This window comes from Dermacentor albipictus, chromosome 3 (assembly GCF_038994185.2).
Source record: "Dermacentor albipictus isolate Rhodes 1998 colony chromosome 3, USDA_Dalb.pri_finalv2, whole genome shotgun sequence".
In the NCBI taxonomy this organism is placed as follows: Eukaryota; Metazoa; Arthropoda; class Arachnida; order Ixodida; family Ixodidae; genus Dermacentor; species Dermacentor albipictus.
In genome coordinates, this window is record NC_091823.1 from 49,760,455 (window position 1) to 49,782,386 (window position 21,932).

The following is a 21,932-nucleotide window of genomic DNA, read 5'->3' on the forward strand; positions in this document are numbered from 1 at the left end:
AATGAACTATCTACATCAACCAACTGAATGAATCTGAACTATGCTACACTAACCAACCTAAGTTTCTACTCCAATGAAGCAAACACTCCTGCAGCACAATGGTGCTGTCTTGCTGATATCTCTTGTGAATGGTTGCCACTCAAATGTCTTGAGGCAAACAGCATGCACATGTTCATTAAAGCGACTCTGCTGAGGTTCAGGCTTCTTCAACTTTTGCACACAACTTGTGGAATGCATTGAAATACTTTGCTGACAGAAAAAGCATAGCGGTAAAAGCTGTGTGAAGCCTGCTTATAAATGCATTTTGTTTAAATTTGAGGCTTTATTTGCCTCTTCCCCCACTTTGAGGCTACTGTTTTGTATGGTGGGTCATGAAGGGTCAGGGCTGAAGTAGTTTTATTGGCCATGTGGTTGTGATATTCAGCTGGTAGTGTCAGTTCAACAAGTTACTTCATTTAAAGTGAAGCTTTCTTTTCCTTTATGTGCATGATGCCTTGCATGATGTTCCTCTCCCAGAGATGGTACAAACGTCATCCAGAGATAGTGCGTACTGAGACAACCAGGGAAAATAAGGGCATTACAGTAGTCAGAGTGAGCGCAGGCATAAGGTCCAGCACAAACAAGAGGAGGCTGAAGCTTGTACCGAGTGCGACAGAGGTTCAGAAGAAGCATCATTCATGTGGTCTCAACACACAAGTGATTGCTAAACAAAAACAGCGTTCCTCACAAATGCCAAAGAAAGCTTCACTTTCTGATTCCCACACTACGTGCAAGCTGCATATTCTTTCTCACGGCTTTATTTCTTGTGTAGCTGACCACATTCATAAGTAGAAACTTTTTTTTTTTTTTTTCGCACAAATCTTTGGTCTCTCTTTTTTACTCTATCTATGGCCAGCTGGAAGTTCCTGTATTTTTGTGGTGTGCGAGCAGTGGTGAGGTAAGGTCATAAATTGCGGAAAATGTCGCATCATGCACTTTTGCTGCAGGAATGGCACCTTTGGCAGCTGAACACTAGTGTGCATCTTTGCACATTGTTTCCAACATGCGATGCAAAGCTTGTGGCGCATTTGTGCTGGACGCATTTGAGGAAAGGCATGGCTATTTAAAAAAAAAATGCAGGTTTGGAAATGTGGTAATACAGTCCAATGTCAGAGTAGGTAGGCAAAGTGTGTTGACAATGCCAACATGCGCCTGTACACATTCTGACTGTCATCACTCTCAACATTATCAAGCATGAAGTGACCATGTTGTTGGCTGTTCACAGCACAGTGCAGGGAATGCAGCAGGCACATGAGTGCAGTCTCTCGGCTAAACCTTATGCAGTAGAACCTCGTTGATAAGTTTCTGTTTATTACATTTTCTGGGCTCTTATGCCTTGAAGCACAGGTCCTGCTTAGTTCCCATTGGGTCAGGTGTACTAGCTTCTTGTTTGTTAGGTTTAACTTTGTGGCTGTTATGTCCAGAAGCCGATGGTGCACTACCAATGTAGCATCGTCTGTCAGAGGCTGCTGTGTTGACTGCTGCACGTCACCGCTGAAATCGCTCGCCTCACAGAATTTGGGCTGGATAATGTAATGATTCTATTCCATTTTTTTCCTTTTCACGCTTTGTTGGCAAGCTGAGCGGTGCTCCACCAATTTTATTACCATGATCTGGTCACGAGTGGTGGATGATAAGGAAGGTATAGAAGCAAGTGATAGGGATCGCTACATTATACTGGTCCTGCTATGTCGCACAGTAGCATTGCCACATGAGATAATCGTGTTAAGATAGTTGCCGATCTCAACATGGCTCACGACTTAAAAACAAAGATGAAGTGGACGAAGGCACAAGTGGTCACCTGACACCCACATTCACAGGCACTGTCATGACCTTCGATGCACCATGCATGATTTCTTCAATATACTACACAGTTGGATGAAAACTGATTTAAAAAATGGCTGCAAATGTTCAAGGAGAGGCTGGTAAATTATCAAACATTCAACTCAAGTGGCAGATGGAAATTGCAAGCTCCATTTACTGTGATTCATGGCTGCAATAACTCAAGAAAAGTGCTTAATGTCCAATCTAGCCAACAGGCAACAATAAAAAGCTTTATTTAGTAAGTTTTCAGTAGTTAGCTTCCTATTCAGCTTTAAAAGGGGCCCTAAAGCACATTTAGACCAAAATAGAAAAATGTTGCTGATTTGTAGACAAGGTTCCTGTCAACATGTGAGTCAGTATTGCACTGCATGCAGAAGAGAATTTACAATCTTGTGTCAAAAACAGTGGAAAATCAATGGCTCTTTCCTTCGCAATGTCATCATGCTGCTATGTCACAAGCAGTGAAGCCCACCAACATTTATTGGCTGATTGTTGGATTGCAAGAACATTCTCAGTAAACTATAATTGCTAATTTTTAGTTAAATAGTTAAGTAGGTGAAAAGTACACGTCTGCAATCCTAAAAAAAGAAAAGACAGAAGTATTTCATTTTTGCACTTTCGGTCTACACATGCTGGTTGCGCATAGTTGCATCAGCTGAGCACGGCCTTCGAGGCCATACGAGTGTGCTGTGTAGTTTAGACACCACGGTGCCGCGAAGAGCCCTCTTGTTGGCGAGACGATCAGACAACTGCATGCGCTGATTGGTCTCTGCTGTAAGCGATGTAGCTTCAGGCGCTCGGGCGCCCATCTCGCATCGAGAGAGCACTGCCAGTGGCGTAGCTAGGTCGTCTGGCACTCGGGGCCCATACGTCCTCGGTCCCCCCCCCGCCCCCCGCCCCGGGTGTAGCCAGCGGAAAGAGGGGTGTCTTCAGACGTATATGACACCCCCACCCTCCCCACAATGGCCCCTTGCACCCGCCCCCCCCCCCCTCCCCCTGTTGCTACGCCACTGAGCACTTCACACACCTGATCCGGAACTAGTGTCATATATATATAGAGAGAGAGAGAAAGAAAAAAGAAACAACTTTTGGCCGGTGCCATTCCCTCTTGTGTAGCTTCCAGCATGCTAGTGGAGGCAAGGTAAAGCAATGTATTAGTGCAATAACTACCTCTTAACTCCGCATATACTTCGAAGATTATAAATTTTTTCATGGCGGGAGATTTGTGAGGCGACGTCCTTTAATAGTGAGGCCGTTCTATTATTAGTTAGAAAAATGTTTTTGTGTGGCAGTACCCGCTCCATCTGTAGTGCTCCTGCAAGCATCATTGGATGTTACGTTTATCCATATTGCACATACTTTTTCTTGGTCGCCTAACATATCAACAGGGTTCTACTGTATAGCATGTAAAGACGGTGCTATGTAGTAAATGTCAGTAAAAGGTCTTTGACTACCGCACTTGCCACAACAATGTCATCAGCTTGAGGTTGAGAAGCACCTGCTGGGAAATGACCCCTTTTTTCATTGTGCCGTGCATATTCAGTGGAAGAAAAAAAAATGGTTGCTGATCTTTTGCAACATTCCTGAAAGAGCACTAACAAGGTCTTGTGTACATTTTCCCCTTGTGTCAAAGGCCAAAATGTTTTGATTTTGGCTGCAAGTGCTGCAGTGAGCTGAGAGAGTCTGGATTTTGAACAACTGAAGTCTTATTTTCACCTTGTGTATTTTATTACTTACCTTATGCAGAATTCTCCTCCTGGTGTTGACTGCATCACATGGGCTGTTCTGAAGAACAATTGCTCAACGGCTGAAGACATTGGAAAAGCAGTGAAAAAAATTGTTGTCAACCTTCATCGTCAACTGAAGGCCAAAAAGCGGCCAACTGAACTTCCCGAGGTGTTACGGAAAGTCAGTAGGCCTAGCTAACATGCATTTTGTTAGTAGCAACCAACAGGGACCACCTACAAAGCTTTAAACTCCTTTCTAGTATTACGTTTGTATCCACATTTTCTTTGCATCTGTGGGTGTCTTGTTTTTATAAAGTAACTAGTGATGCACTGCAGATTAGTAAATGTATAACTTGTCGCAAAGTGTTGTGGTGCAAAAGCATGTGATCACAATGACAAGGAGTTGTTTATTCCTCAGTCAAAGAATGTTTACTATATGGTCGTAGTGCTGTGTAACGAATTACCTTTATGAAAAGCTAAGGTGAGTGGCTGTTCACACGGAATATTTTCAGGACACTGCATGAAACGTTTCTGTCAAGAAACTAAATGTACTCATCAATTTTGACTTGTGTGGCTATAACGGTTTGTTCTGGCATCTGCCAATCTATTAGTTGTCCTCAATGCTTGAGCTGTTCTGACACCATTTGTAGTGTAGTATCTCAGTGCACACCTCACTTGACTTCATGAGTTGTAACCAAAGTGTTTTGCACAACTGTTGTTTCTTGTTCACTACGTTATCACAAGTCTACCTCTACTGTTTGGGGGGCATTAATCTTTTTCCTCATCACATTGTGCTCGTTTTTACCACCTTTATCCTGCACTTCAAGTTTTATATTTTTATTCATGTTGGCCGTGTTTTAAATTTTTTATAAGGATTTTATGAGCGATATGTTTAAACTCTTGCTGCGTTATTTTTTAAAACAAATGAAGTGAAAAAGAAAAGAGCGACGCCATGGTGCACTGCAATACAACCGCGCGCGCAGTTTTATGGCACAGCAGCGCTGTGTGATGACGATGCTGGCAACGCTGTACTGAGACCGGCAACGGTGCGTCGTTTTGGGCAGCTCGGCATGACAATCTGAATGTATGTGTGTGATTTCGCCTTATAGATTGCATTTTGATGCTTCTTGTGCCGGTTCTCGACGCTCGCGATTTGTGAGTCGCCAGTTGCAGTGCGCTTCGCTTCTGTGATCAAGTTTTCCTATCTTTCGTGTACCGTCAACAGCGCAAACGGCCGCAACCGCTGCGGAGGTCCGCTATGGACAGCGACGTGATTCGTGATGGAATCATGATAGACGTTGTCGACACGAAGTGGCGCGAAGACAAGCTACCAGATGAAGACATCGCCGTGCCGCTGATGGAGCTGCCAGACCCAGAACCGGACAACAGCAACGTGAACGAAACTCTGAGAGAACAAGAACAAAAATGGACGGACTTGGCGTTGAACCGCATGAATGAGCAGCCGACGTCGACGTTGCCAAATTAAAACACGGCGTAACTTCTCTGGAAAAAAAAAAAGTGCGCACTTAAAGGCATAGTTGTGGCGAACGTTTCTGAACTAATGTAAAATACTTGTGTAACGATCAGGCGCAGTTTTCTGTCGCTCGTGTTTAGTTGTGGCACGCGGTCGTGTGAAGTACTGTAGTGCGCTCTGGCATCATTCTGTACCGTATTTATATGGCCATATGTTTTTTCATGGCATAAAAAAATTGAAAAATTATTGTGAGTTTTACTGTGTCAATTAGGTCCGTCTTGGAGCGCCCGTAGATAGAGCGGCGCTGTCATCGTCGGTTTCAAGCAGAAGTTTTTTGGGCAGCAACCAATAGGAGCCGCGACCAGTTACCTTGCTTGCTTGGGTATGGCGGTTGTACTTTACGCAGGATCTCCATGACGGAAGAAAAAGGTTGGAAAATTTGTGTGTTCTCCACGTTTCATTCTTTGCAACGATTTTAGTGACGAATGAAATGCATTGTAGCATGCAAATTCACTGCTTTGTATACAGCTGAATTAAACCCATTCGTCGAAGGCTGCTGGGCTGTTAGTCGTCGGTTAGGCTTAGGCGAAGGTGACTTCGAATTTTTTTGTGCCGTATTAAATGCACGCACCTCTAAGTGTGCACGTGGTTAGTAAAATAACTGTCGGGCATACGGCAATAAATACAGCGCGTGAAGCTTCGTTGATAAGCTATTTCAGCATCGCTTATATGCGCGTCACAATACGGTGCCCCACATATTGCGACTATGCTTCAGGCGGAAAGACACGGCTGTACTGCATTGAGCACTTTGTCTCGCACTATTAGCCACATTCAACCCCCTTTTGCCCGTCTAAATGTTCGAGTTTTTCAATAAAGTATGCCGTCTTGGCTGGGAAAAGCTCCATGACGCCAACGTTTCCTTCGTATTTTGTTCATTTGTGGCTTGCGCACTAAGGAAACAGTAAACAGACGGCGAAGCAAGTTTCTTTGTTGTACGTGCGAATATGTTATACGGGTTTGTACGGGCAGGAACGCTTTACGGTCCATTAAAATAAATAAAATTGTGGGATATAACGTCCCCAAATTGCGCAATGCGTTGTGAGAAATAACGTAGTGAAGGGCTGCGAATGAATTTTGACATTAGTAGCAGTGCCGTTGCAAGCACTTAGCAACGACCGACAGTTAAGCTCGCGCCCTCGTTTGTGCGCATAGATTAGCGCACTGGCTGGACGACCAGGTTGAGAGCAAAAAATCCGACTTTTATTCCAAATTTTTCAGGAAAGAGCCCCCAAATCGGTGTTTCTAAAGCTTTTGCAGCAGCTATAAATTGCACGATTCGCTCATGGCGCCCATTGTGACTGCAGCTTTGATATAAAAACACACAGTGAACAGGGTTACTGATTCGCTTGACATGTTGAAGAAAAGGCGACATTGCTAGTTACTTGCTTGATTCATGGCATAAACGAGTGGTCATATGTAAGTGTTGTGACAGCGCTGCAAAGAGAAAAGTAAAAGAGCAGTGAAGTGTTACTGCTAGCCTAAGTAGGTTCCTCGGGTGATAAAGAAGCAGTATCATCACTTTATGCATGGTTCTCACAAAGCAGCTTTAAAACATTTTCACCACTCTTGTAGCATGGCAGAGTGCTCTGCCACTCGAATACAGCATTAGCAAAACTTCCGTAAGCACCCGAGTCCTGATCACATTATGTGTAATTGTTTGCTTTGCAGCAATGGAGAGTGGAAATCTTTCGCCGCTTGGTGGCTCCGAGGAGCACGATCCACTCTGCGCGATATGCAACAGTGGTTACAAGCAACCTAGATTGCTGGCCTGCCTGCACACCTACTGTGAGACTTGTCTTGAATCAACATTAGAAAAGCAGGCTGCGGCAAGCAAAAGCAATGCTGGGAAACACGAACTCGAATGCCCCGAATGCGGCCACAGGACAAAAGTAAGTGCCTGCAAAAGTGCACATGTGCATGGGAAGCTAAAATTCGGTGCCACGGTTCTCCACTGTCGCTAGGTGGTGCTATCCTGTTGAGGAAGAGATTGCACAGAACGCACACGCTGACTTTCAAGAATCGGTGACTTTCAAGAATATTTTTGGCGCTGAGTTTTGAATTATAAGCCCCATGCAAGCGATCTTGCACGTGACAGCAACAAGCGACGTGATGGAGATGGCTGTCACGTTCGCTCGTCGCCTACAAGTCGTACTCCATGCGAGCCACGACTTTGAGCGACGTCTCCCCATTGTTTCCGGTATGAGCACAGCAAATACGCGTCAAAGCTGGCTGGCATGATGCATGCATTATTAATTTAAGCTGATGCATTTTACTGTAAAAAGCAGCATGAAATATTTCCGAGGGTCTTGCAGTAGGTTTTCATCCTTGCATGTATAAAATTTCTGTCGTTTGCTCGTTCCGTACAACAATCGGCAGTACTTGAGTAATGTACATCCAGTTCCAGCTTCACGCTATTGGCTTGTCGCTCATTGCACTTCCGGGCGACGGGCGACAAGACCGAGCAATCTGTTCAAGCGACGGCCTGTTTTGTCGCTCGTTGTCATCACGCACTAAATCGCTCTCATGGGGTTTAGCCTTAAGGGACACTGAAGAGAAAAACAGTTTGATCTGCATTAGTAAGTTACCCTGCAGCAATTACACAAACCATGAGAAGGTGGATGTGGACACCACCATGAAGTTCACACACATGTCAGCTTGCTGCAACATATGGATTTTGACAGTGCCTGCTCAGGCCTAGTTCATTTTTGATCACTTAAAATGCCATTTGCACGTTACTATTGCGCATCTATAGACCCTTTTTATGGGGCAATTTGCAACAGAGAAATGAGGTAGCACTTTTTGGTGGTGCGCCGCTCATTCCCTCAGCGAACGCGCACAAATGCAAAACCTTTACTGTTTCTGCCCTGCTTCTGTGCGATCAAATGTCAAAATTGCAACTAAGGGTTCACCAACGGACTGTCTTCCATTCATCTGCAAAATGTGGAACGATAGAGGGAAGACGTGTTCAGTAGTTGGCTTCAAAAATAGGGTCTGGTATATTAAGGAATGTAATGAATCTGTGTGACCAAGTCCGCGAATTACTGCTACATAAGGACTGTCTGTGTTGCCAGCTCCTTGCGATGCACAGCTTTTCCCAAGGATAAAAAAAATTCACTCCATCCGCCAGCAGTGTATCATTAACCTCCTATCACTATTGCTAAGTTCAACCACCGAACCTCAGCAGGAATGAGTATATCGCTTGTTACACCGTGAGAAAGGGAGTTGTTCCACTGCCTGACATAGTAAGTTTCTTGCACAGTATCTAGACACATCCACCTCAGCTGACACGCAAACTTATGCTCACTGATCGCCAGTGTATCAAGAATAAGTAAATGGGCACACACTTGAATCAATGCGTTGAGGCATCGGTGACAGCAGCTACCCCAACAAAACATGAATGTTCGGAGCTGAACGTGACGGTCCACAGAGTAAGCTAGTGACTAGCAGTAATACGTCTTTACTATGAGCCTTTAACAATGTATGGAACATCTGCATTACAAACCACTTGAGTTCAGTGAGAACAAATGTATCGCAACTGTGTACACCCGCAAGCGGTTATACAGAAAATAAATTATCAGATAGTGACCATGCTGAAGAACTTTACCGAGTCAGAAACATGACAAGCCGCTGCTTCAGAGTGTTAGCCAAATAAAGAACAAAGAGCAAAACACGCTGATCCCGATTTAATTCACAAGTGCTCCATTTGTGATTAGGGCACTTAGCTCCATCATATTCAATGCCAGAAGTTTACCTGGAGTGTCCAAATAATTGCTATTGCAACAATCGGCTTACCTGTGACAGCTATTGTGGGAGCATATGATCATTGATCTTCATATGCTGTTGAGCTTGATGATCACAAGGTTTGTACGCCTCCTTGAAACCCTTGAATTCTTTGAAAACTGTGGCTGGGGGCGGCTTTTGACCATTTAAAGTAAAATACTCCACATTGGGGCTATGCCACCGACACTTTGGAAACGATCCTAAATATTTTTTTTCAGAGTGTCGCCCAGTGATGCAATATATGGTGGGTCCACAGCCAGCAACAACAGGCTTGTTTAAACTACCATTGCCATCCTGGAGCTAGATGAGGCCAGATAAAGCAACAAATCCTAGCCACCATTTCATTGTTTTGCTAATGATTTACACTGCAGCCATCATGGCTCCATTTTCGAGCCGTAAGTTATAGAAATGCCTGGTGGAAAGTAAGTTTCAGCTGTTTGGTGTTAACGCAATGTGTATCTTTTACTGAAGTCTGACACTACTAACCGTCACGCTAGAAGGTAACTGACATTGTTACAATGGGAAAGTAAAATTTGAAAAGCCACCTGAAAAGCTTGAGGCATGTGTCCCACACAGCAGCTATTCAGCTGCAAGAAATTGCAGCTAAGAAGACAAGTTTAATATTTTCCAGTGTATTTGTACAGATAAGATTTGTTTACTTTCCTTGAATTTTGACCTTTGGCATCTATTTTAATGGTCCTTCAGTGTTAAGTCTAGTGATCTGTACCAACCCTCAAAGAGTTTCCACTCCAGCTCCTTGTGATATCATGGATTTTGATGGCAACTGCTCTAATCTAGTGAACTGTTTATAGGTAAAGTTGAGTTACATTGTACTCTAGAAGAGCTGAAGACCGAACTTAGCAAATTTCAAAATCTTACCGAGTAGAAATGGCCCAAGTACAAAAATTTACTTTGCAATCTGCCTCATAATGGTGAGTTTTGGCGCAAAATTTAATAAATAGAACTGTGACCTTCATTTTCTAATAATCCACTTATTACCTCAAGATCGAAGAAAATATAGTTTTGAAAGAATAAACCAATTTAGTGTTTGTCTTTAGTGTCCCCATAAAGGGGCACCAAAGAGAAAAATTATTTCTTCTGTATCAGAAGAAATTACAATATCCACAATATCAAAACACCATTCTTACCACGATAAGACACTTGGTAACCCAGAAAAAGCGCCATAACAAAAGACGTGTGGTGATGCCTCATGGAAGTTTCCTGACAAGCTCGCGGTGATATGGATTTCGGTAGGGCCTTCTAGGGCCTGGTTAATTCTTCAGTGGTAAAGATAGACTACATTATGTTGTAAAAGAGCCAAAGATTGAACATGGTGAGTTTCTAGAACTTTTGCTGACTCAACACGGCCTAAGTATGATTAATTTGAAATCTGTGACGTCACACTGGGGTATCGGCATTGAGGAATTGGCACGAAATTCAAAGGCGGAAACCTTGACCTTCATTTCCTCTACTAGTAATGAACCTAGTGTTTCAAAATTGACTGCAGAGATCATGAATTAACACTTTATCCGTCTAAACCGATTTAGTGTTTTGCTTTAGTGTCCCTTTAAGGGGCCCTGAAGCACTTTGTGGATGTAGCAAGAAAGTGCTGCCGATCTGTTAACGAGGCTACTGTGAACATGTGAGCCAAATATTGTTGCATTGCATGCAGCGGAGAATTTACAATTTTGTGTCAAAAGTAGTGACAAATTGCTTGCTCACTCCTTGAGTGTCGTGCATCATCTCAAGCAGCTGGACCCACAACAGCTATTGGCTGACTTCGTGGTTGCGAGAACATTCTCAGTAGTAAAGTTATTGCTCATTTGAATTAAATAAATGAAAAATGTATGTCTGTGAGCTGGAAAAAAAGAAAGGAAAATAATGTACTCACACCTAGAAAAAAACGGGTAACTTTGCACTGTTGGTCTAAACACGACAGTTGCACTTGGCTGCGTCTGCTGCACCTGGCCTCCGAGATAAAAAAAAAAGATAGTGCAGCCACCATGAGCTGTCTCATGTTCAACCTTTGGGTGGGGCCAGCAGGGCATCGCTCCCTTACGCCTCCTTGCTGTCTCCCCTGTGTAGCTTCCGGTGCGCTACTGGAAATGAAAGGAGACAAGGCCACTGATGCTTCTGATAACCACGTCTAACCCTGCTTGTGCTTGAAGGATTAAAAAATTTTAGTAACAGGAGGTTTGTGAGGCAACATAATTTATTGGGGATGTCATTCTATTAGTCATAAAAGTGTTTCAGGGCCACTTTAATGTTTGTGGCCATTTCATGTAGCACAACAAGGAGCGTGTTTTTAGTGCAGGGCCACTGTCACATGCTGTGGGGAATCACTTTTTTTTTCCCTAGTTCTTGTGATGAAGTGATTATGTAAACTGAAGAGAACACTAAATTTAAATTTAGAACCTTAAACCTGCTCCAAGCACAGTAGTAGGTTCTCCAAAAGTACATTTTGCCTGATGCAGTGGCTGCTCCAAAATGTAGAAGTGCATTGCCACCACTGAACACACACACAAAAAATAAAGTATTTTCAAGAGAGCGAATGAAATTTAAAGTGCATTTTTCAAGTTCAGTGTCACAAGTATGCTTCTGTTCCAAAGGCTTGTCTTTATAGCCAGAAAAGGTCTTCAAGTATAATGTCCAGTTTCCCTTTAGTAATCTTTCGCCTGATAGTCTGGCATGGCATGTGAAGAACAGTTGGGATAGCTGTGCCTTGTTCTTTACAGATAGTGGGGCGAGGTGTTGTGGACAGCTGCCCATTGGAGCACATAATGGTAAACGAGCTGGACCGTGCCGCACTAGAAACTTTGAGCATGGTGTGCACCTCGTGCAAGGCCAAGGAGACCGCGGTTGCCCGCTGCAATGACTGTGCCTCCTTCTTGTGCAACAACTGTGTGACCGCGCACCGCTACATGCGCTGCTTTGAGAGCCATGCTGTGGTGACCTTCGAAGAGCTGGGAGGTGCACCAGACCCTGACCAGATGGCTCAGGTGCATCGGCCACTCACCTGCCTCACCCACACCAGCGAGCTGCTCAAACACTACTGTCTCACTTGTCAGGCAAGTGCTTTGCACTTTTCCTTCGTTTCAGGCATGTGCGTGACCAGTCAAATTCACATTATCCAGCAAGGGCCAATTTCAGGATTGAAATAAGGAACATTTTGGGCATATGAAATGCATGGGTGCCGGCCGGTACTTCTGGGTGGGATCAAATTAACAGAAGTAGTCTGTATCAGGGTGACCAACCAAACTCGAACCTGAACCGAAAATCGTACCAAAGCTGAAATTTTAGCTGAAGCTGAACCTAACCTGAACTGGAAAAAGTAACGGTTACCAGTTCGGCACAAAACAGTTCAGTCATATAGAGGGCTCAGTAACGTACATGGTAGCTCAATAGATGAGCGATTCTTCAAAATATTTGCTTCTTCAGTCGGCACACCCAGCTAGCAGATTGCTACGACGTGGGAGTAGCATTGTGTGTGATATGGGGATAGACCTGGGAGAAAGGGGGTTAACCGAGGAGCCCGATTTTTATTAATCATATCATGAGAAGCCAACAAACAAAGACACCAAAGAAAACAGGGGAAATTACTTGTACTAATTGAGTTAAAGAAATGATAAATTAACAGATGGGAAACGATCCCGCGTCTTCGCATTAAGCATGTGATGCTCTAACCAATTGAGCTACTGCGGCGCGGTTCCCAGTCCACTTTCTTGGCTATTTATGTGTAAGCACTAGAACTAACCTTGGGAGTGTGAGCCAGTGCCACCACTCACAAACCTTGGTGGCGAATGCCAGTTTTATCTCACGACCAAAACTTTGTTTTGGAGTCTCTACAGAAGCGCCGTTCCAGTTAAAGCTCCCAATTTTGAAGTTACAGTTCGGCCTAATACGATTACTAGATGAAGTGTAAAATGCACATGCCAGGATACACTAAGAGCAAAAGTGACGGTGTTTTCAAGAAGAGAAAAACTTGGGAGATGCTTAAGCTTTGCCTTTAAAAGTTGAACGCGATATCATTCAAAAGTCCTCGACTGCTTTTCACGCTTCCCAGGAAATGCTTGCGGCAAGGGCTATGCATGAAAGCGAGCTTTCTTGGTTTTTTTTTTTTTTTCCCCTCCTGTACTGCAGGCTGCATGGAAGCAAGCGCCATCTGGTGGTGCTACAAGGAAGCGAGCAGCATGCACCGCTCTATGATTGGTAGTAAATTTTCGCTCGCGGTCAATGCCAGATTTTCTGCATAATCGGGCCCTTAAAGCTGTTGCTTTAATAGGAAAACTAATCAGTTCATCAGTACAGCTTCACGTAACAATAACACAGCGATCACTAATGTGAATACTGTCACAATCTTAGTGTGTGGCAACAACCATACTTAATGGGACAGGAAATGTGCTTTTGTTGTGTTTCCTGGGTCGTACATTTGGCACCTCCAAACAGATTACAGTGCTCTTTGATTTTCCAAATCTTTCCCTGGGTACAACGTTGGACTTTCTTTGTCCGTGCATAGTTAACTCAAAGGCAATCACTGGCAAACTGTGCCGCAGTCACAAGACTTCAGGCGCGTATATAGTCTGAAGTAGAGCGAGTGCACAAGCTATGTCATGTTGGCAAGAACAGCAGTGTCTATACTTTGACGCACTGGCGCGGCCAACTGGATGCGGCCAACACACTCGGACATTGGCATGGCTCTTGCTTCACTCGTGTGTTGGTCACGCTGACTGCACAGACCAACTTTGCATTGCAGAAAAAGGCACCCACGCCATTTAGCTGATGGTCTCAAACAGCCATTCAAAGCGGTGCCGAGGTTTGGGATCATTCCGTGCATGCTCTGAAGAGAGCAGCCGACGGTGCGCATGTTGAAGTATAGAGGGGAGGGAATTTCGGCTGCTGCAGCGCAAGCGCCCTAGTGTGACCAGCCGCAAGCAATGCTCGCCCACGCACTGATTACGTAGGACTATAAACATGCCTTTACTCTGCGCATCTCCTGGCTGAGATACGGCAAATGCTGTTGGCTTGTCCATGCATGAGTGCTTACCACAACGAATACAACATAACGAGCACATTCTCACAATTCGCGATTGTAGGAAATTGTTTCGAAGGCAGTGTTGACATTTTGCTTGAGACTCGTGTCACCACACTAAGTGCAATATGCTACAGAGTAGGCTAGAATATGGCGCACGCCATAGCAGAGAACATGAGTGTTGCCACCGTGAGCAGAGTGGGGAAGAGGGAGTGCCACAAGTCACCCTAAGGCAAGCCTTCTTCTCCTGCTGCACTGCGCAGGTGCCTATCTGCAATGAGTGCACACTGGGCGAGCACAAGCCCCCTGACCACGAGTGCGAACGGGCCTCCGAGGCGGGTGCCAAGCAGCGAGAGGAGATGAAAACATTGCTCGCAGAAAGCAAGAACCACCTGCAGTCTTTCGAAGAATCTCTTGAACTTCTGCAAAATGGTCTCACAGACCTCCAGCAACAGCGGGACACAGCCAAGACTGCAATCCAGGTGTGGAATAGTTATGTGCCAGTTGGAATGTGTGCTGTTGTTGCAAATTGAAGTATTAAACCAGTCAGAGTGACCAGAATGCACCTTTTGACAAGATTATAAGGAACTGCGAAGCTGGATTTTTTTGTTTTGTTTGTTACAACCACATGATGCCAGGCAAAGCATAGTGTAAATAAATTGTTCCCGTTGAAATTTAGGAATAGTGAGATGGTGCCAAGCGCACATGTCGCATTATGCGAATGAGGCTCTACCATTGAGCTGCAGTGGTAGTCATCCTTCCATAACTTTCTTGGTCATTGGTGTATATTTACTAGATTTAGTGCTGTGTGTTAGCGAATGTTAGTACCAGTCCTAGCATTTTTCACGTGTGTGTGCGTGTGTGCGTGCGTGTGTGCATGCTCGCTTATTTGGCTGCAGTTTTACATTGGTGTTTTGTATTTGGCAATGTTACTCACCCCAGCCTGTATAGACCCGTAAAGTAGGCTTACATTGTCAAAGCAAACAAGTTAGACCCATGTCACACTGGACATTTTAATGTCATTCAAATCAAATGGCATTAGCATTGAATGACGTTATTTAGTTGCTGCGCAGTGATATTTAATACCATTAGAATCAAATGACTTAACGCAATGGAATGAGTTCGCGAAACTCACTCTGCAAAGTACAATAAAACCTCGTTAAACCGTACCCGCTTAAAGGGCCCCTGAAACGGTTCGGACAAATTTTGTAGGCGCGTAGGGTGCAGCTTAAGTAGAACATTAGCACCACAATTTAAGTGAAGCGTTACGTATTAATGGAGCTGCAAGCGATTAGAAGTTACCCTCCTCCCTAGCTATGCTTTTCCTCCTCAACTCGCTCGCTGAGCGAGCGGCGCTAAGCTCCGCCTTCACTGGTTCAGCGTCACGATGCGACGTCACATCGCTCACTTCCGGTTGTTTAGGAGCACGCCCCCTCCCGCGCGAGACCTCTTCGCTAGCCGCTTGGCCGTCGACCGAGAGCTATCGAAGCAGCGTGCGTTGCGAGCATTCTGTCGTAGCGCCGAACGTGTCCGGTACTCCGCTAAAAACAGGCAAGGTGGTCATTTCGGCAAATGACTGGAGGCATAAACTAAAGCTGATGACCGAACTTTAGCGTAGACGTACGTGAGCAGCCTGATCGGTCTGCACGGTCCAGACACTTGCTGGCGCAGCGCTTAACCAGTCAAACAAAGCGCTAATATTGCTCTAACCAAGTGTAAAGCATTTTAAACATTTATAAATCAACGTGTTGATGATTACACTCCTGCGAAAAATACACACCAGCAGCAAAGAATACACTTCGTTGCTGCTACTGTGTATGGTTGAGCTCTGTGCCACCAGGTGGCTGCACCGTGCAGACCATTCACATTTGCCCTTCTGCTCATCTCGTGGCTCATCCCGGCACAGTCAAGCGGCCAGACCCTGTCCCCTTGCGCTTGCGTTTGCCCTAATACTGGACTCGCGGTTTGCAGGTCGCTACGTTTGCAGTCCACAAGGCAACAAAGTCGAATCATAGTGCTCGCGAAAAGACTGAGACCGACTCTGACCGCGGAGCTCTCGTCAAAATGGAGTACGTTGTAACACAAGCAGACGACACTTGCTGTGTGCCGGAAGTGCTGAAGTGTACTAAAAAACTATTCTTGTGTATTCTCTTTAAGTTATTTTCTTTTTTCAAAAACAAAGTAACTAACATTCCAACTATTATGAGCATCATTTGTTCACCATAAAGTTGGAAAAATTATCGACCACGCGCCCTGGTCAGCCAATCAGATAGCTCGCCCATGTGACGCAATATGGGTTATTTGCATCATATGGGTAGGGGCGGCTTAAAATTCCGCCGAACAGTGCGCTGCGATCGGCAGCGATGGGTATTTTTAAAACCTTATAATAAATTACACGCTTTACGCAGAGCACTTAGATGCATCAATTAATGATCAGAAGAACCTACTCTAACGACTCAGTACGTTTGTAGAAAATCGCCAAAATCGTTTCAGGGTCCCTTTAAGGGGGGAGGCTACCCTGGAGACCGAACTTTCTTATTTTTTAAGATATCCAGATGAAACTTTCAGGGTATGTTCACACCACCGAACTATGAGGAACTGCAAAGTTTCATGAAGATATGTTTATTAGTTCCAGAGTTATTGAGGTTTAACTAGGTGATTCATGTATATGCCTGAGGAAAAGCCTGGAGAAATGCCAGGACATCGTAGGAAGCTGAAATTCACTGTGATGATCCCTTGATAGATATCCCAGGGGGCTAAAGAGCCCTTTTCTTTAATTTCCCCTCCAAAAAATTTTAAGACAACTTTGAATTTGATGTAGCCAGTAATGACCACATTCATCAAAAATTAATTGCTTATTATAAATTAACTGCACCAACTTTCAAAAAAATAAGCCTGTTACCCCCTGGCAAAGTCACTCAGGAACAGAATAAAAAAAACGGCATACAAATCTGATAAGCGGTTCTTGAGATATCGCTTTCCCCAGCACCACTACTAGCGAAAAAATGCATTCCGAGAAAACAGGCCTTAAAGTTGAACACACGTGTGTTTTTATTAGAAAGCTCCTGCAGAGCTTCTAATTAGCTCTTGCGGCTCCAGGCATTTTCGACTGGCGACCGTCGAAAGCACAGTTTCGCCGCTGAAAAGCGTCTACGCAGTCGGCACTCTCTGCGGAAGATAGGAAGTTCGATGCTCGTACAAGACGCATATCGCGCTCCCGTGCACCGAAGATCTGCACTGTCTTGGGCTTTGCCGGCATCGCGTGCAGCGAAGAACTAACGAAAAAAAAGAAAGCTGAGCAAATAATCTAAAAGATAGCGCTAGGCGATAAACAGCTCGAAAGCAGGCGAGCAAGGGACGCGAGCGCGCCATCACAGGGAGGAGCCGCCGCCACCCGCGCAGCAGCCAATGGCAGGCGCGCTTTAGCCCGCGGGATTTGAGCAGCCGCCGCCGCCCGCGCAGCAGCCAATGGTAGGCGCGCTTTAACCCGCGGGATTTGAACGCGCTGCTCCGGCCAATCAGCGCTCCGCATCACATCGCGGGAAAACGCCAATAGTGCCTCAACCGCGCCGACGATGCCATTTTGCAAGGCGGCAAAATAGAGACAAAGAAACCACGGTCAAAACGACACCAAGATGGCGAGGGCAGGCCGCATGGTCCGGGAATGGCGCGCGCGCGAAGTTTGACTTCATTTCGGCATCTGCGCGTGTTTTGTGGGCCGCGGTGGCCTCAAAAGTAGCGTTTTTTCTGTACTTTACGGTTGAATTAGGTGCTGATAATTACAGAACAGGTAGTTTATGAGACATACAACCCAAAAATAAGGTTTTTCAAAAATCGACTTTTTCGCGATTTTTCGGTTTTCAAGGGCCGCGTCCCCCCTTAAGCAGTAGTATCGGTTTAAAAGTAGTAAAGTCCATTCCCCGACTCAGCGGCCATTGAACATAATGTATTTTGTATCCGCATAAACCGTACCAGCTTACTGCGTACGCATTGGTTAAAACGTAGCGTTTCCACTTTTCGTCGCGCAAACACGGCGGTGCGTCGTCTCCAGCGGGCGGTCCAGCAGAACAACAAGCCTCAGAGATCGGTACAACGGCCTCCAAGCGCCCCGTGCGTTTGCATGTAAAGCCGCATCAACATCATCATTTCAACGTCATGCCAGAGAGCGTTGTGGCGTCGTGCAAGCGAGGACTTGCGTCATGCCGAAGCTCGGATAAAAAATACGCCGGGTGCTCAGCATAGAAAATTGGACATCATCCGTGCTATCGAACGTGACACGAAGAAGTCGGCGCTGGCCTGCGACATGGATCTGCTGTTGGCTACAGTGTGTGGCATTTGGAATGCGAAGTTGCTCGGCAGCGCTGCTTCGAAGTTGCGAAGTTGCTCGGCAATGCGACCGCGAAGAGATGTCGGCTACGAGGTTTGACTTTTTGCCGTCGTTGCCTCTGCTGTTGCCGAAGTGTCGACTAGCGACAGTGATGAGAACGACACGGAAAGCGACAGCATGGGCAATTCAGGCCCGACAGTGGCAGAAGCTGCGCGTTACGTCATCCTCGTGAATGCAATCGTCACAACGAGAACAGGGGCGCGATAACGTAACTATTCCAAACGAAAAGTTTTCCGAACTCCAGCACCCGGCAATAAAAAAGGCGCCCCGGGACTTATGCAGCACAAGTGCGCGCGTGCACGGAGAATAGGTAACGCCAACGAGGAATCTGCCGTGCGAGTGTTTGCGGAGAGGAGGGGGGCTGGCCGAGAAGCTGGCACGCAGTTTGAGAAAGTTTGATGCTGCTGTCGTCGTGCTAGGCCGCCGCAGCATCAAACGAAAATAACACTTATGTCGCGCGAAGTGAATAAATACTGCATGTTTTTTCCCCCTTTCATCGCATTCTCTCTGAGTTCCGTTTTCAACAGTTAAGTGGGCGATCATATGCTATTTCGGTTAAACAGTACTACCCGTTAGTACGTACTTTTTCCGAGTTCCGGCCGACTACGGTTTAAGGGGGGATGAGGGTCTTGAAAACTTTTTTTTTATTTCTTAACATATCTTCCTGAAAATTGGCATGCAGATATATCTTTGAATGCTGATCCCAAATATATATTCAGATTTTATATATCTCATCTACAAATGAAGATATTGCAAAATGATTTATCCCACATAGGTCTTTTCTTACGGGCCATTATGGTAATTTCTTAATTAAAAAAACTAGTTTCAAAGAATAGCTGTCATTTCCAAGGGCCCACTGCACATCCTAAAGCTAAAGAAATTTTTAAAAAGTGATCATATAGGTCATGAATGAATAACAAAATATGAAGAAAAAAACAATGTGGGAGTAATTAGCTTACATCTGACCTAATTGCTAGTCTATTGGGTTTAATGAAAAATGGAAAGCTTTAGGATGTAGTTGAGGTTTTACTGAAAAAAATGATACCTAATTCAATAAAATCAGTTGATGCAAACATTATGAAAAGTTCTGTAAGGCAAAGGCATTTGATCAAAAAAGCAAAGCTGTGAAAATTGCATTCAAAGTTTTGCTTACTCTGCCACTTTTGTTTACCTATCACATGGAAAACTTTAATGCTTTAGCATGCAGCCCAGTCATTGCTGAACACAATAACACCAAACTCACAGAAATCTGTTCATGTAAAGATTGTGAAAACCTTTGTATTGCATTGGCACTTGACAAAAAAAAAAAAAAAGCTCAGAAAGTCGTCTTCACTTGCTGCGCCGACGTTCATTAGCTCGAACTTGCGGGAAGTCGCGGACTTCTTCGCCAATGCAGTTTTAATGTAGTCTGCGTACTTTTCACGCCCCGCGCACTCCGCGCAAAACACCGTGTCGAAGCGTTGAGCACGCGAGCTCGGTTCAGCCGCGTCCGTCGGCACTGTAGCGGCGTGCGGAAATGCCGAAGTCGACGTTAGGCTTAGGTTAGCCGGCTCGGCCGCTTCCGACGACACGGAATCCGAAGCGACTTGCAGCGTCTCAAAAGTTAGCATTTTCGACGGGCTTAGTCCAGGCGCATCCACCGGCACTGCAGAGACTTGCGGTAACACCGAAGTTGACACCGATCGGCACTGCCCAGCCGCGTCCACCGGCGAAGCTGTTGTTGGCGAGCTCAGTCCAGCCGCATCCACCAAGGGCACAGCAGCTTGCGGCATCACCGAAGCTGTAGTTCTCGACGATGTAGCGCTACTGTTTCATGCGCGCCTCTTTTTGCTGACTGCTTTTCGCGTGCTTGCCTTCAAGCGCGCGTCTCGCGCCATCGTGACACGCGGAACAAAGACACCAGGCACGCAAAAGCAAGAAATTCGTGGTTTAAGGGGAGATGCGGGTCGAAAATCGCGGTTTTTTTCGAAAATTATCCATTTTTTGTTTTTACTTGTTTTGTCAAGTTTAGTACCTCTACTTTTATGAAAATAAATATCAAAGCTGAATTTAAATGGGAAATAGATTAAAAATGCATTGAAAGAGCACAAGGTGGCTATTAAAAAACCGAAAGTACGCTGTCTTCGAGCGTCTCGCCGCCGCCATGACGCGGTTCCTCGCTGTTGCGGATCGCGTGAGGAGATCAGCCAAGCCTCATTCTCTGAATCGCCACGGTTGCCTGGGCGTCTACAGCGCTAGAAATAATAAAAAAAAGCATGTTATTGCCGCGTTTTCCGAGCGCTGCGACTGGTTTTTAAATCACGTGGTACGAATCGGGAAACGCCATTGGCCATCATGCGCGTACATGTGGCGAAGCCTACTTGCTGGGTCCATGTTTCGTCAAGGTGCGCTTTAGGGTGACGATCGTTCGGCAACTATATCTTCGTCAGGGACGAAGCGAGACCAAGCAAGCGCAGTCATCATGGAGTGAAACACCGTGCGGTGCACAAATATCGAGGTCGCCGGCGGAAATCTAAGGCATAGGCTCGTCCAGCGACAACTCGCTCCACGGCCGCTACGGCGGTTAGGCCTAGCGCAAGCGGCGCCGATCCCGCCCGTGTTACGGATGCCTCCGGCGAGTTTGAAGCGGCCTTAGAATACGCGAGTGCGTCGGAAAAGAAGATTGGACATTTCTAAGATGAGCAAAGAGCGCGTGATGGGGTGTCATCATTCATTACTGATTTGACAGCGCTCGACATTCTTGTGAGCGGCGCGATTTGCCCAACATGCCAGCGCTCAGAACTTCGTGTCCGGGAACCGGCCAAGCGCAAAGGACTCGTTTCGTTCCTGGAGCTACACTGCGAGAACTGTGCGTGCCCCAAAAGTGTTCTTTCCGCAACTTATTCATCGCGGCGAGTTGCGGAGTGCAGGGACACCAGCAAAGGTGCGCGCCGAGACTATGACAGCGGGAGCTCGCGTGAAAGCTTCGCCGTCGACGTCAAAGCTGCTGTGGCGGCCCGTTCGATGTATGAGCAGCTAGTGCGGTTTTCATCAGTGATTGGACTCGCAAGGGCCGTGAGGGAGAGACATACGCGACAGGAAGTTTCTAGTGGCAGTCATGAACAATTTTCTTCTTTTATGTCAAAATTTGATTGGAATTCAAGCCCTCTTTTGTAAATAAACATGCAATTATAACTTCAAATGCGTTTTTCTCAAAATGAAATTTTGGGTAATTTTTTGGGTTTGCCCCTCATGTTTTTGGCACTTCTGGTGCTTAAATTTGAATGAAATTTTGCACACATTTTCTCTGAAGTGTGAGGAGTGCCATTATCTCTCTGAAACATAAATATTGGTCAAATATTTACAAAAAAAATTAAAATTTCCACATGGTGGTGTCATGAAAATGTAGACTTGCCAGGTTCAAATTTTTCACGTCATTAGCATATTTTGTATGCACATTATAATGAGTTTTTGGCACTCTACAGTTTATATGGATCAAAATGAGCCATCAGTGATCTGTGATTATGGAAGTTAAGTGTGACAAAAAGGGGGGCTAAAAAGGTGCAATTTTGCACATTGGCATCGAATAGAACAAAAACTATGCAACTTACAGTGAAACTAATTGCAGGTTAG

At 45.3% G+C, this 21,932-nt stretch overlaps 2 protein-coding genes across 3 annotated transcripts in view; both read left to right on the forward strand.

The window, feature by feature from the left end:
• LOC135898129 (uncharacterized) overlaps positions 1-5,310 on the forward strand; it is a 51,976-nt gene extending 46,666 nt beyond the window's left edge. The window contains exons 19-20 of the mRNA XM_065426879.2: positions 3,610-3,771; positions 4,816-5,310. Coding sequence (XP_065282951.1) covers positions 3,610-3,771; positions 4,816-5,076 — 423 coding nt within the window. The 3' untranslated portion in view covers positions 5,077-5,310. The remainder of the gene's footprint in view (positions 1-3,609; positions 3,772-4,815) is intronic.
• Positions 5,311-5,332: 22 nt separating this feature from the next.
• Positions 5,333-21,932, forward strand: part of mei-P26 (meiotic P26) — a 53,452-nt gene continuing 36,852 nt past the window's right edge. For both annotated transcript variants that reach the window (XM_065426875.2, XM_065426876.2), the window contains exons 1-4: positions 5,333-5,493; positions 6,793-7,013; positions 11,640-11,972; positions 14,197-14,415. In XM_065426875.2, coding sequence (XP_065282947.1) covers positions 5,478-5,493; positions 6,793-7,013; positions 11,640-11,972; positions 14,197-14,415 — 789 coding nt within the window. In that variant the 5' untranslated portion in view covers positions 5,333-5,477. The remainder of the gene's footprint in view (positions 5,494-6,792; positions 7,014-11,639; positions 11,973-14,196; positions 14,416-21,932) is intronic.